This window comes from Syzygium oleosum, unplaced genomic scaffold (genome assembly GCF_021117445.2).
Source record: "Syzygium oleosum isolate NSW1041296 unplaced genomic scaffold, Sole_v2.1 Sole_v2.11, whole genome shotgun sequence".
NCBI classification, from domain to species: domain Eukaryota; kingdom Viridiplantae; phylum Streptophyta; class Magnoliopsida; order Myrtales; family Myrtaceae; genus Syzygium; species Syzygium oleosum.
The window spans coordinates 9,700,385-9,714,046 of NW_026607495.1; the positions used below are offsets into that span (position 1 = coordinate 9,700,385).

The 13,662-nt window shown below is 42.1% G+C and overlaps 2 protein-coding genes across 2 annotated transcripts; both read right to left on the bottom strand.

The window, feature by feature from the left end:
* Nucleotides 1-1,083: 1,083 nt before the first annotated feature.
* LOC130139238 (uncharacterized) lies at nt 1,084-1,911 on the bottom strand. The gene has a single exon (XM_056315772.1). It carries the CDS (start codon nt 1,909-1,911, stop codon nt 1,084-1,086), a length of 828 nt encoding a protein of 275 aa, XP_056171747.1.
* A 3,785-nt stretch (nt 1,912-5,696) lies between these two features.
* On the bottom strand, nt 5,697-6,695 carry LOC115680545 (protein DMP4-like). The gene has a single exon (XM_030604359.2). It carries the CDS (start codon nt 6,466-6,468, stop codon nt 5,839-5,841), a length of 630 nt encoding a protein of 209 aa, XP_030460219.2. The 5' UTR covers nt 6,469-6,695; the 3' UTR covers nt 5,697-5,838.
* Between the last annotated feature and the right edge of the window lie 6,967 nt (nt 6,696-13,662).

Genomic DNA, 13,662 nt, shown 5'->3' on the forward strand with positions numbered 1-13,662 from the left:
AACCAAGCCCTTCTGACTTGTAATTTTCGGCCCTTGCCTTCCGAGTGAGCCGAGTCTCGTTCGATGTCCGAGCTCAATTTACATGACGAATTCTAAGCTCGCTTGCCACCGCCAATCCGATGCGGAATGCAATTAATCTATATGAGCCTAAACTATATGCTATGCAATTTTAATATTTTTGTTTAGGGGTTAAAATTTAATCCCTAATTTTCTATGCAATTAACCACTAAATGATGCGCCGAAATTTAGGTGTCAACAAATGCTTATATAGATATGTATGGTGTTCAGCTCAAATTGAAGTTGCAACCCAAAACTCTTGCGATAGCAGGTATTTGTGAGTAATTGACCCCGAATGGTGCTTGTAGTAAGGTGGAGCTTATTGAGCCAATGGTTATTGTAGCAGCTAAGTTTGATAAGGTGCGTGTTTGATCTACTGACACAATGGTGGTTTTGTACTATTGGTGATAAAGGAGGTTGTGTCTGTGAATCCTTGTGGAGTAGCTGAAAGTGCAAATGGAGTTGGCGTTCCGATGAAGTCCGCAATTTTGGCGAAGTTCAAGTCCCGCCTGGAGTTGGAAGATGTTTGTGGCTGTTGAGCTCATGTGGAGCCATGGGAGAATAGAGATGAAGTTCAGATTCCAACTAAGCAGTTGTGACTTGGCTCAAACGCCCTGTTCCAGTTGCCAGAAAAATCAATTGCACGCCGGCCAACACAAATTTAGCCAGCCGGCGAGCTTAAGTCCTTATTTGAGACGACTTATCTACTTGAGATCCTTATTTAAGATTGACGCAGTAACTTCGTACTCTTATTTTCATTTTGGACCCTTTTTTTTTTGAGAAAATGATTTCATTTCAAATCTTTTTTGGAATTTTACCTTGGAACACTGCCTTCTTTCGTCATGTACTAGATAACTTCCAAAAAAGTTACGCAAATCGAAGAACTTCGACCAATCAACGAAAGTCGTCTCTGCGACATCCAAACTGATCGTGCTTTGAACTTCCAATGGGCAATTGGCTATCGGCGATCGAGGACCGGCCGAACTACATGCTGGACACCGACGATTACCCCGTGGAATTCGCGGATCATCCACCGGACCCGGATCCATCCGCATCGCCTTTGCCGGCAGAGACTCCCCCATCTCCTGTATCGAGTTCTATGTTGCAACCGTCGGCACAGTCGTTGCCGGAACAGCAAGCAGGGCCGTCCGAGTGGCCTTTGCCGGCGGAGACTCCCCCATCTCCTGTACTGCGTTCTATGTCACAGCCATCGGCACCGTCGTTGATGGAACAGCAAGCAGGGCCGTCTGCGTCGCCTTTGCCCGCAGAGACTCCCCCATATCCTGTACCGAGTTCTCTGTCGCAACTTCCAGCACCGTCGTTGCCGGGACAGCAAGCAGTGCCGTCCGCGTCGCCTTTGCCGGCAGAGACTCCCCCATATACTGTACCGAGTTCTCCATCACAACTGCAGGCACCGTCGTTGCTGGGACAGCAAGCAGTGCCGTCCACATCGCCTTTGCCGGCGAAGACTCCCCCATATCCTGTACCGAGTTCTCCGTCACAACTGCTGGCACCATCGTTGCCCGGACAGCAAGCAGTGCCGTCCGCGTCACCTTTGCCAGTGGAAACTCCCCGATCTCCTGTAGCGAGTTCTCCGTTGCAACTGCCGGCAGTCGGCACCATCATTGTCGGGACAGCAAGCAGTGCCGTCCGCATCACCTTTGCCGGCAGAGACTCCCCCATATCCTGCACCGAGTTCTCCATCACAACTGCCGGCACCGTCGTTGCTGGGACAGCAAGCAGTGCCGTCTGTGTTGCCTTTGCCAGCGGAGACTCCCCGATATCCTGTACCGAGTTCTCCGTCGCAACTGCCAGCACCGTCGTTGCCCGGACAGCAAGCAGTGCCGTCCGCATCGCCTTTGCCGGCGGAGACTCCCCGATCTCCTGTTCCGAGTTCTATGATGCAACCATCGCCACCGTCGTTGCCAGGACAGCAAGCAGTGCCATCTGTGTCGCCTTTGCCGGCGGAGACTCCCCCATCTCCTGTACCAAGTTCTCCGTCGCAACCATGGGCACCGCTTCCGTTGAATCCACAGCAACGTCCTCTGCACCGGCGTCCATCTCCTACCAAGTTCTCCGTCGCAACCATCGGCACCGCTTCTGTTGAATCCACAGCAACGTCCTCTGCACCGGCGTCCGGAGGAAAAGCCCATTCAGTTGGCATGCCGTTTAGTTCAGTACCTGGCGAATTGCTTGCGGATCAGGTCGTTCTTCGCCTTCCAGGTGTTCTTGGTAATCTCCAGCTTCTCGAACAAGAGTGTCACCGCCACGCTCGTGTCTGTCCTCGGCATCTTTTGCTGCGCCTCTTGCTTCACCGATAGCTCCAAGGTCCACGGCAGAGTCTATTTCAGGCATGTGTATATCTGCTTATATACAGATGAAACCCCCATCGAGACTTCTGAACATGTACCTCGCACGGGTCATTTACGGGGTCATTTACGGTGATCGGGATCTGTATTTACCGCACAAAATTTACATGTTCAGGCGTGTCACCTTCCGACAAAGCCAAACCGCATATCGTCCTCCTCGCCATGGAATTCGGCCATCGGATTTTGTTCATGCCGCCACGTCCATGGCGGTTTACGCGGTCCTAGTGTTTTCGGATCGGAGCGTGATGGATACCCTCTACCCACGTGCATCGCGTCGACTCAGGTCGTTGCTTCAATGGGCACAGCTGGTGGTCGTCGTCTTCTCCGCTTTGTTCTTGTTAATCTTTCCGACTTATCGGCGAGGGATCGGCTTCGCCGTCGTCGATGCAGCCAATTCACGCAGTAGTGACGAGGATCGCGGGAACAGAAGAGTAGGAATGGTTTGCCATAACGGGGTTCTTGCGAATCTGTGATGATTGTTATCTGTGCATACATTAATAATTTTTTCTAGGTGGTGAGAAATTTTGCTAATCAAACCTATGGTTTATCTACTGTTGCTCTTCTAAGTTAAAAATGGAGGTGTATTAATGGTATGATGCGCCTGCGTGCATCTGCCGTCACTTTCTAATTAAGCACGCGTTAATAAAGATTTACTTTTTACTTTTAGCGATCGGATGGCGTCCAGATCAATGTTCTTGCACTTTGACTAATTCACCTCCCCGGACAATCTGTTTATTGAAGTTCTAGATGGTTTTTTGGCCAAAGTCGAAAGGGTCATCGGCAATTTTCTACATTGTGACAATTTTTCATAGACTTTCCTTCTTTATACATTTGTTTAGGGAAAAGAAAAATAGTTCTACTGTCGTACATAGATACATGTACAAAAAGTCTCGGGCTGTTCTTGTCAATACAACTCTATATAGCTATCTATCTTATAAAAAAAAAATCGAAGTGAGAATGCAACCCTATTTTTTGAACAACGGACATGTCTTTATGTTGATTCTATTAGGATTAGGCGCACAAACACAATGAAATAGAGAGTAAAGGTGAGAAAAAAAAATCGAGACACAAAGTTTAAGGCAAAAGGACACTATGAGTGCCATAACTTGTGTACGGCGCTCACTTTGGTGCCATAACTTTTTTTCGGATCACTTTGGTGCCAAGTCGGAGGAAAAACGATCACTTAAGTGTCATAACTTTTTTTTGGATCACTTTAGTGCTAAAATTTTTGAAAAACGATCACTTAAGTGCTAAAATTTTTGGAAAACGAACATTGAAGTGCTAAAAATTTTGAAAAACGATCACTTAAGTGCCAATCTCCGGCGAGACTCCGGCGAGCCACGTCAGCTTCAGAAATTAATAAAAAAAAATGCCATGTCAGATTTCCGGCAAAAAATTGCGTACGGCATCGGAGTTAGCACTTAAGTGATCGTTTTTCAAAAATTTTAGCACTTAAGTGATCGTTTTTCAAAAATTTTAGCACTAAAGTGATCCAAAAAAAAGTTATGGCACTAAAGTGAGCGCCGTACACAAGTTATGGTACTTGTAGCGTTCTTTTGCCCAAAGTTTAATCTTGCTCCACCCTTAAACTATGGCCACATCCAGCAGAGGATTCCACTATAATCAGCACATCCAATCTCTTTGTTATAATTCTTAATTACAAGAAAAAGAAATAATATATATAGGCAGCACAGCTATTCATAGGCCCAAGCCGAAATTACCAATAAAATATGGGCCAAAATTATAAAAACCGTTTGGCGGTTCGGGAGTGCTGCCCTCGCAACCCCCACCCGCTCACTTGGGAGCGAGACCCCCTTGTCTTCCTATCAATGGAGAGTATGAACCACACCTTAACAGATTATGATCAATCCCATATGCTATTGATTAGTATAAACTTTTTGGTCATTGCAAAAATCAATAATTGTATGCCTTTCTTCTAAAATGAGATGGTAGTTAGTTTCATTTTGATAGAAAGACCGAGCTTTAAAGTCTCGATAGATAAGAGGGATAAGCAAAATATATCTTCAAAAGAAAAAGCGCCCGTTCACATCAAATTGAAGTCTATTAGTACACTCATATTTACTACATCAGTCTTACGGATGCCAACTCAGCCTTAAACTTTCTAATTTTGTCAATATAGTCCTAAATATTTTTACAAAATTATAATGTAGTTATTCCGGCCAATTTTGTCTAGAAATTGGATGGCAAGATAGGCGATTTGATGAGGACAACTTTGTGGATTGCCGTGTTAGCGATTTCCGGCAGCAATTAACCGGAAGGGTTATATTGGAATTTCGCGTAAATATTTAGGACTACATTGATAAAATTGGAAAGTTTAAGATTGAGTTGGTATGATAAATTTAGGATTTAATCGAGAATTTTCCCCGCTTTCAAGTGAAGGAAACAGCAAAGCCTCCCTCATTCTTCATAAGCCATCATTTTGTAATTAGCGGAAAGATGATTGCTCTAGGCTTCCTGAAAAGATGCCGAAATCAATTCAAGAATTACATACGCATTTATACATGTATATGATGTAGAACAGTTAGCCTGTGATTATCTTGAAGAATGTGATCGCCGTAATCGCCGAAAATCTAGGCAGTTTTTCTGATTAGGCAGTTTTTTACTTTAGGCAATTTCCAATTATCAATATTTCGTTTGATTTTATTAGATAAGATTAAATTTGATTTTATTAGATTAGATTTGATTTGATTTGATTAGATAATATTAGATTTGATTTGCTTTGATGTTATCTTCGTTAATTCGGATATCTTTAGGAGTCCTATCATTATAAAAGGACGTCCAGCTTTGTATTCAGATTATTATGAAATTGAATTGAATTCTAGTTGAATCGTAGAAGAATTTTTCAAGTTATCGCTTCTATCTGCATCAGTATATGTGCTTGAAACTTTTTGAGGACAAATGCGGAAACCTTGACATCACTTTTCCATATTAGCTTCATTTCTGGCACAAGCTAATATTTGCTTGGGCGTATCGCTAGGCGACGCGTTTCTATTTTGTTCCTTTTGCTTGTACGATGCAGCATCATTTCATCATGCGTTGAGAAACAAATCTTGCCCTACGTCAAGATCACATGGGCCTGGCTTACATGAACCGTTGGATCAGGCAGGTCCCACGTGGGTCCCTCCTCATCTGACCGTTCATGCGAACTGAATTCACATCACATGATCCAAGTGCAGGCAACTTGTTCGCTCCATATATATTATCGGTGCAAAAGCGATGATACGCAAGACTCGCAATAAGCAAACTGTCTAAGCGATGGAAGTCATTCTTTTATTGTTCTCGAAGACATGATCCACTCCGAAAGGAATTAGGATGATGTTAAGGAATGAACACATTCAAATCTGCAACTGTGCATTGTCTCAAAAGACAAGGATTCTAGATGTGGTGGGGTTCAATTGCCAGAAAGCGGAAAACCGATCCCGTGCCGCTTGGTCGGGAACACGACGAACAACATGGTGCAGATGACTCCGATCCCCACCGGCAACGCCGTCAGCACCTCCCTCGTCTCGTCCGACGGCGCCGGGTAGAAGCAGTTCACCACGTTCTCATCAAAAAGTGCGATCGCGCCAAACACCAGAACCGACATGAGCGAGTGCGCGAAGTCTATGAACCTCAGCCTGTATCGATCCTTGAGCTCGGGCGGGAGCGTGTCCGACCCGTCAATCACCCACAGGCCGTGAGGCGTGGCGAACCCGTAACACACGTTTCCCTTCTTGTCCCTGAAACTGTCGGTGAAGCAGAGGAGGAAACTGGACAGGCCGCAGAGGAGCACCAGGCCCGTGGTCATGGCCCGACTGACCGGGTCGCAGTGGCCTTGGTTCGAGAAAATCGGGGATAGGAGCTGGAACGCGAGGACCGTCCCGGTGGGCAAGAGGTTGGCCAAATGGGCGGTGCTCTCAAACGTCTGTCTCATAGCCTTTTGTATCGCGTTCCTCCTATCAGCGTCATCCGGAAGGAGCTCATCGTTCAAGAGCGGGAGGCTTTGCTCCGTCGAGCTATCGTCCCGCACTTTGATCTCCATTTTCTCCGTCGCTAATGCTGACCCCAAGTCTTGAAATTGCAAGAACGGCTCCAATTCTATCTCTATGTATGATATGAAGTTCTTTGTAGATTGGATTGGTAGGAGAGGATGTGGTCGTTCTTATAGGTTGTGTGGGATGGGTTTGTGGGCAAATATGAGTGGAGGGAAAGGGAGGGAAAGGGTAGGGTTTGTGATGTCTTGCAAGAAACCGAGACCGACGCATAACTGGGTCTTGCACGGTACTTGTAGTTTGTGGTTCCAACTCTGTCCGGTGATGAACATCATCGGTTAAACAAAGGTTAGATCGATGCCGATGTTTTGTGCATAAAGCATTCGATTCCGTTACTATGGGTACCTTTTGGCACCAGCAAACATGTTGTTTTCTCAGAAAAGAGAGAGAGAGAGAGAGAGTCTTCGGGATAAGGTAGAGACAGAATTGTTTATTACCGAAACGAGGATGGCTCGAATACTAGGTCAATTAGGTTGCTTTGTTGGGGGTGAAGGGCCACCTTCCAAGATACCCTTTTGGAAAATGAGGGGACAAAGAATGCATTTAGCCCCTAAACTTGCGCAACTCTTCCTATGTCATCATAGAATTTGTGTCCTTCTGCCTCCGACTTCGCCGAATTGAGATTGACGTGTGGGTCGGTACCGATCAAAAGTCTAATATCGAAATAGTCAATTTCACCGTGCAATGAAAAGCCGTTCAATATTTGCTTGATTGTATCATGAGTGATTGTTCTTGCAAATTGTTCGATGCACATTGATTTTATTTGGTTGCATCAACCTTGCCACATGGTAAGGACGTGATTCTCCGAGTTTAAAGACCTTCGTAACAATTGTAATTGAGGGCCACACTGGAAAAATAGTGTGATTTCATGATATACACATGGTTCAAAGTAGCACCTAATTGCATACAAATATATTTATGGAAGAATTTTTCTTTTCGCTACTTTTCTAATTATATCTCTGTACTTTCGATTTTTCTAATCAAGTCCAGTTACTTAAACAGAATGTCTAATTAAGTCCTTCCGACACAAAATCTAGCCAAATTCGGAAGACCGTCGGAGGATGTCGGAGCGTGAAGTGGACACCTACTATGAATAATGTATTGGTGGGAGCATAAACACAAATTTTAAAAAAAAAGTTTAATCCATTCAATACCGTCGAAAATAGGACCTAATTTCATGGATATGTTTATTGCAAACAAATTTCTACATTTGGGAGAGTAATGGAGCAAAATAACAGAAAATTTTAGGATGCCGCCTCTGTCGACACTCGTCTCAGGTACTTTATTAAGCTACTTTTAAAAAATTCTAGAACTTAAATGATTTGTCAAAAAGTTAAAAGATTATTAAAACTGTAGTTAATACAATAGCTTCACGACTTGTGGTGTACTTTCCCTCTAATTAAACCAACACAAAGTCACAATAGCTTATGATGATGAATCACAATAGATTCCATATCAATAAGATAAACTCTGAGCTTATGAAATACTTTACTGATGTCAAGAATGTATCAAGACGTCATAAAAGAAAACTCGGGCGACCGAAAATGAAATTATCCGCAGTTAGCGGCACGGGTGAATCGAGCCTACACTATCGATAGATAACGTTAAGACTCGTGCATTTCAATTTTGGGAAACGTACGTGGAAATGGATCACGGTCCAAATTCCAATTTCCCTATTTTGACAAAGACAGTTGTTGGATGTCCGTATATAAAATTGAGATGACAGGAAGATGTTGCTTAGATTGAGGTCAAGCAAATCCAGAATTGTTGCTTAGAGCAACGACTCTTCCCTGTGCACGCCAGGACCACCTCATCAACCAAAACGGCACGCCGGCTGTGCTCTCATTTCTACGGGTAAGGTCGATAAGGATGACGATTGATGAGTAGCTCACTTTAGATCAAATCATCCTGGGGAAAATTATTCAAAAAGTCGTAAATATTTTAATTGTATCAATTGAGTTCTAAATCTTTTCACATTTTGCCAACTGATTTCATCCAACTAATTTTAGCCGAAAATTGCTGATGTGGCGTTGACGTGGAAACTTCTAATAATATTTTAATTTTTTCGGATTTTTATTGATTTTTTTTATTTTTCTCTTTTCTTTTTTTATTTTTTTCTTTTTTCCCACCATTGACCTTGCGCAAGGGCTGCCCTTGCCTGCCCAAACAAAGGTCACCCTCACTGGCCCTTGGCAATGGTCGCCCTTGCCTAAGGTTGGCGATCTCTGCCGACCATCGATGAGGCCCAAAGATGGCCGGCGGAGGGAAAAAGAGAAAAAGAAAAAAGTAGAGAAGGAAAAAAGAAGAAAAGAAAAGAAATTAATCAAAAAAATTAAAACATTATAAAAAAATTGTCCACGTCAGTGCAAGTCATGCCATGGATGACGGTCGTCATTCATGTCAGCAATTTTCAGTCAAAATTAACTGGATGGACTCAATTGGCAAAATGTGAAAATGTTTAGAACTCAATTGGCATAATTAAAAGGTTTAGGACTAAATTGGTAAATGTACAATAGGATTAAATTGGATAGTTTTCCCGATCGTCTTTTGAAACTTGCATCGTTGAGTTTTAGGGGCTGTAGCTTGCATGATCGGTTTCAGTATACACAAGACGATCTAATATGAGCTAATTGCGGTCCCCATTGACTCGATGTTACCTGGAAAATGAGCGCGAAGTCAAAGTGCCGCTTTTTATGATGATGTATGTACTTTTGGTAATAGTAGTCCTGTATAGGGATAGCTTTACCAGAAATTACAAAACCATAAGGTCCATTGTCTACTATTTCTGCAATGAAGACTGAGTAATTGATATAACTTTTAGGAAATTATCCATAGGTTTGATTTTGAGCGCTCCATTGAGAGCATGTAAATTATACAACTATATCCACTTTTCAACCATAAAAATAAAAAAAAAAATCTGTCAAAACAAACCATAGAAATAAAATTCTAATTTGTATTAGTTTGACCTGATAAGATGTTCTAGATGAAAGATTTAGCATCATCTGAACTTGAAAAGCTTGAGCTATAGAGTAGACTTCTCAGATTTGAGACTAACTGAGAAAGCTCAACTCGAGTCAAGTTTGAGATGATTTCGAGCCATGCTAGCCTTTGAGTTTCCAAACGACAAATCTACACAAATGAAACGATCTCTTGCCAGGATGTAAACACTCAACTAGCGAATATACCTGGAAATGGATCTAAACCTGAGATTGGTTAGAGATGACTAGAAATAATCACTTATAAGCTCTGAAGCCTAGTTAGAGTGGCTGTGTTAATCCGTGCAGGCCAAACTATTGTCTGATTTATGCGTGTATCATATGTAAAATATATATTTATATGTAAATGTTCAATGTAGCTCGAAGTTTAGATCTAAATTATTTTGGAATCAACTCGATTTGGAGTTTTGGGGATACCCAAAGATAACAAAAAGGTTTGGAGCGCGTGAGGACAAGATTTGGACGTCCCAAGTTAGGCGGCAGACGTCCAGATTGAAGCACCAAAAGTCGGGTAACTATTGTTAATTTGAATCGTGAAGTTTGGACATCTGTCCCAAAGTAGGCCGGACTTTCGACTCAAGACTCACCATCACCAGCGACTGAGTGTAGAACTCCTAAGGAAAGTGGTCACGTAAGCCTAGTGATTACATCGGAACGAGAGTGCTTGGTTTTCCTGCTTATGCTCATTGGGTGATGGCACGTTGGAGCCGAGGGGAAGGAGGTGCATACTTGTTGTGGAAATAAGTGATCAAACAATACGATAAATTGAATAAGAAAATAAATCGGACACTAGATTTATCTAGCGATCACAACCACACTTGAGTTATCCAAACATACAGTATTTCTCGGTTCTCAATTACACCTAATAACTCACTGGAAGAGCACCATAAAATTTCACTATAGATCAATCGATATAATAGCAATCACAACCACACTTGAGTCATCCAAACATACAATGTTTCTCGGTTCTCAATTACACCTAATAACTCGCACAGTATTTAACATTCACAATTCCTCATGAAATAGTTTATCAATCTAACAAAGGAATTCACAAATCTTAGCGCAAGATTTTGGGACGTCAACACTCTTGGATTCTTTAGAGTGTAATTCATGAAGAAGTCGCATCTTGGATACTCTTCATGTAGAAAGCCTGCTTTTTATGTAAAAGATTTGGATCCTAAAATAGTCCAAGCACCGCTTGAACTTCACCATAATAGTGGATCCCATCAAGATACCAACTCCACATGCACCTTTAACTACTTTACAAAGATTTTCCGACACAACCTCCTCTATCACGGATAAAGCAAAACTACTGTTGTATTCATATCTATCAGAAAATTGAACACGCACCTTATCAAATTCGGTAGCCACAGCAATCGTTGTCTCCACATGCTCCACCTCGCTATAAGCACCACCCGTGTCGATTACCATGCAAATGCCTTCTACTTTAGGAGTTTCTAGTTGCAACTCTATCTCGTTGAACACCTTCCAGATCCATATGAACACTGCCATAAACACTCCTACCCAGAAGTATTGGAGGCTCGTAAGTGTAACTTCTCTGCTGACAATAAGTGAATTTAATTCCGAACACCACAAGTGCACATAACCCAGAAATATACACTTTCTTACCCTCCCATCGAGTTTACCATCACCTACTCGAATATAACATGAGTAACAAAATATTCTAAGAGCAAAATAATCAACAATGTTACTTGACCACACTTCTTAAAGAGTCCGATGTCCAATCGTAATCGATGGGGATCTATTCACCAGGTAACTCACCGTACGTATCCACTAGGAATGCACATGGGGTGAAAGGACATAGGATGTGGTGAACAGATGAGGATTCACCCGAGTTTATAATCAGTAGATAGGTTACATTCAATAGATCTACTGTGTCTTAAATGAGGAGTGAGAGATCAGTTGTAAAGAGAGAGTTGGACGGTGTTCAAAAACTGGTGGAGTGTCAAGGAGAGCCTAGAGATGAGAAGGGTGCTAGAGCTATGACAGTTTATGTAGAGTGACCGGATTCTCTAGTAGCTGAGAAGATGTTCTAAGGCGAGAACAGAGTGTGAAGTTTCGAGGTGGCCATTGGAAGTCGATGTGCTGGAGCGACGACTGAATGCAGATATTGGGATGGATGATTTCGAGATAGCAAAGACAGTTTTGGATATGGAGATCTAGAGAGAGATGAAGGTTGAGGTGATGACAGTGACTCAGGAGAGTTATGTCAAGAAAGCGATGAAACGCTCAACATTCAGTTGGCCATCTGTAATTAACCATTTTCCTGCATGCTATAAATTATCCAAACTGTCATGGTGCATCGGTTTGGAGTTGAAGCATTTGTCTCTTGTTTCACATGTTACCGTTATTTGTTATTGGTATAGTATTAGGCCTGATCTTGCACATTCTGTTGGGAGAATGCATACAACTGCAGATTTGCATTGTGGTTGGGAAATTGATCTTCTTGTTTTTGTTGGGGACGACATACGTTAGGGTGTGTTCCAGAGGACGCAATTAATGTAGTGTGGTAGTAACAAGAGTCGTAGACCCCTGTCATGAAAGAAACTAAGAGCGGACGATCTTTGAGGCGTTATGCCGTTGCTTATGTGGCTTGTGCTGTGATTGGAGGGAGCCGCTACGAGAAATGGTTTCGTTAATGACTAAGGTGAGACACATAGCGACAATGGAAGGAGTTGAAGAGGCTGTGTGGTCAAGGGACTTGATCAGTGACTGTGGTTTGGAATAACAGGTCGATTTACTGTTTAGGTGGAGCTAGATATATCACTGAATAACTAAGTACTGTGATGACTGATATCGTTGCGTCAAAGATGGCATGTCGAGAGACAATGTGCAGACCAAGTCTATTTCTTTGAGCAAGCTCGAGTATTGCTTGGACTTAATGGACGTTTGTGGTGGATGATTGATTAGTTTAAGGCTGGACTTCTCACCAAGTAGAGATTTGTTGAGTGTGGCTCGAAGTTTAGACTCAATTTAATTTAGAATCGACTCAAATTGGAGTTCAAAGACACCTATAGACAGCAAAAAGGTTCGGAATACGCGAGAACAAGAGTCAGACGTCCCATTTTAAGAGCATCAAAAAAGTTGGTTAGCTAGTGTAGGTCCGAATCGCAAAGTTAGGATGTCCAGAAGAGTCTCAGATGTTTGGCCCAAAGCTACCCTGATGTTCGACTCAAGACGCGGCTAGTAGCAAAAGTGAATTTCGAACGTCCAACCAAGACATGGTGGGATGTCCGACCTGGACGCGGAGAGAATGAAAGTCTAATTCAAGAGGGCTCAATGATCTATTAAGGAGTGTGAGCTTATGAGGTAAAGACTTTGTATATCTTTGATCTGAGTTCTTGAGGCTTACCGGGTATAACTGGGTTTTGAAAAATACTAGAGGGTTGAGCATTTCAAGTGATTGTAATTTCCTTCTCTTGATTTAGTGGAACAACTCGTCAGTCTCTTTCCTAGAGATACGCCCGACTAAAACCACGTTAATCATCTCTCAATTTTATTTTTAGTGTTTATTGAGAGCTCAATTGTTTGCATTTGGTCCGTTCTGCCGTATTGCGTAAAAAAAATAAAGAAAATATAAAAAAGACCACCATTTGTCGTATGCCTAAACCGATGACGAATTTTGTTGGTATGGATTTAACGACATTTAATATTTACTCGCATTGACTAAGGGCCTATTTGATAACTAACTAAAGAGCTGAAAATAAAAATTGTAACATTTAATGAGATTAAACTTGTTTGATAACCTTAAGTATAAATGACATATATTATTCCATTAAAATTGAAAATCCACTTATTCTAATAAGTACGATGGAGGCGGGCCGTTGAGATACACGTGTGGGTATGTTAGAGAAATCTCACATCGGAGAATTTATTTGGTATTGAACAGTTATTATATATTAATTGGTTAATAACTCATTAGCTTAAATTTTCGAGTAAAGGTGGGTCCAATTGGATATATTGACGGACTTGGATTTAAGCTCTCTCTTGACGATTTCCCCGGGTGAAAGTATCGGGCTTCTGCTATGCCATCCCAACGGGGGCCACTTAATTCGTTTTATGGTAATTAGAATCTTATTAAATATATTGATAAAACTTATCAATAATGGTTTTTTTTCTATGTTTGATAAGAGATTCATAATATTCTGCTACCAGTTTTTAATTATT

Bases quoted from the DNA above. Each gene is read 5' to 3' on its own strand.
- LOC130139238 (XM_056315772.1), bottom strand. From the start codon at position 1,911: ATGCGGACGGCACTGCTTGCTGTCCGGGCAACGACGGTGCTGGCAGTT.
- LOC115680545 (XM_030604359.2), bottom strand. From the start codon at position 6,468: ATGGAGATCAAAGTGCGGGACGATAGCTCGACGGAGCAAAGCCTCCCG.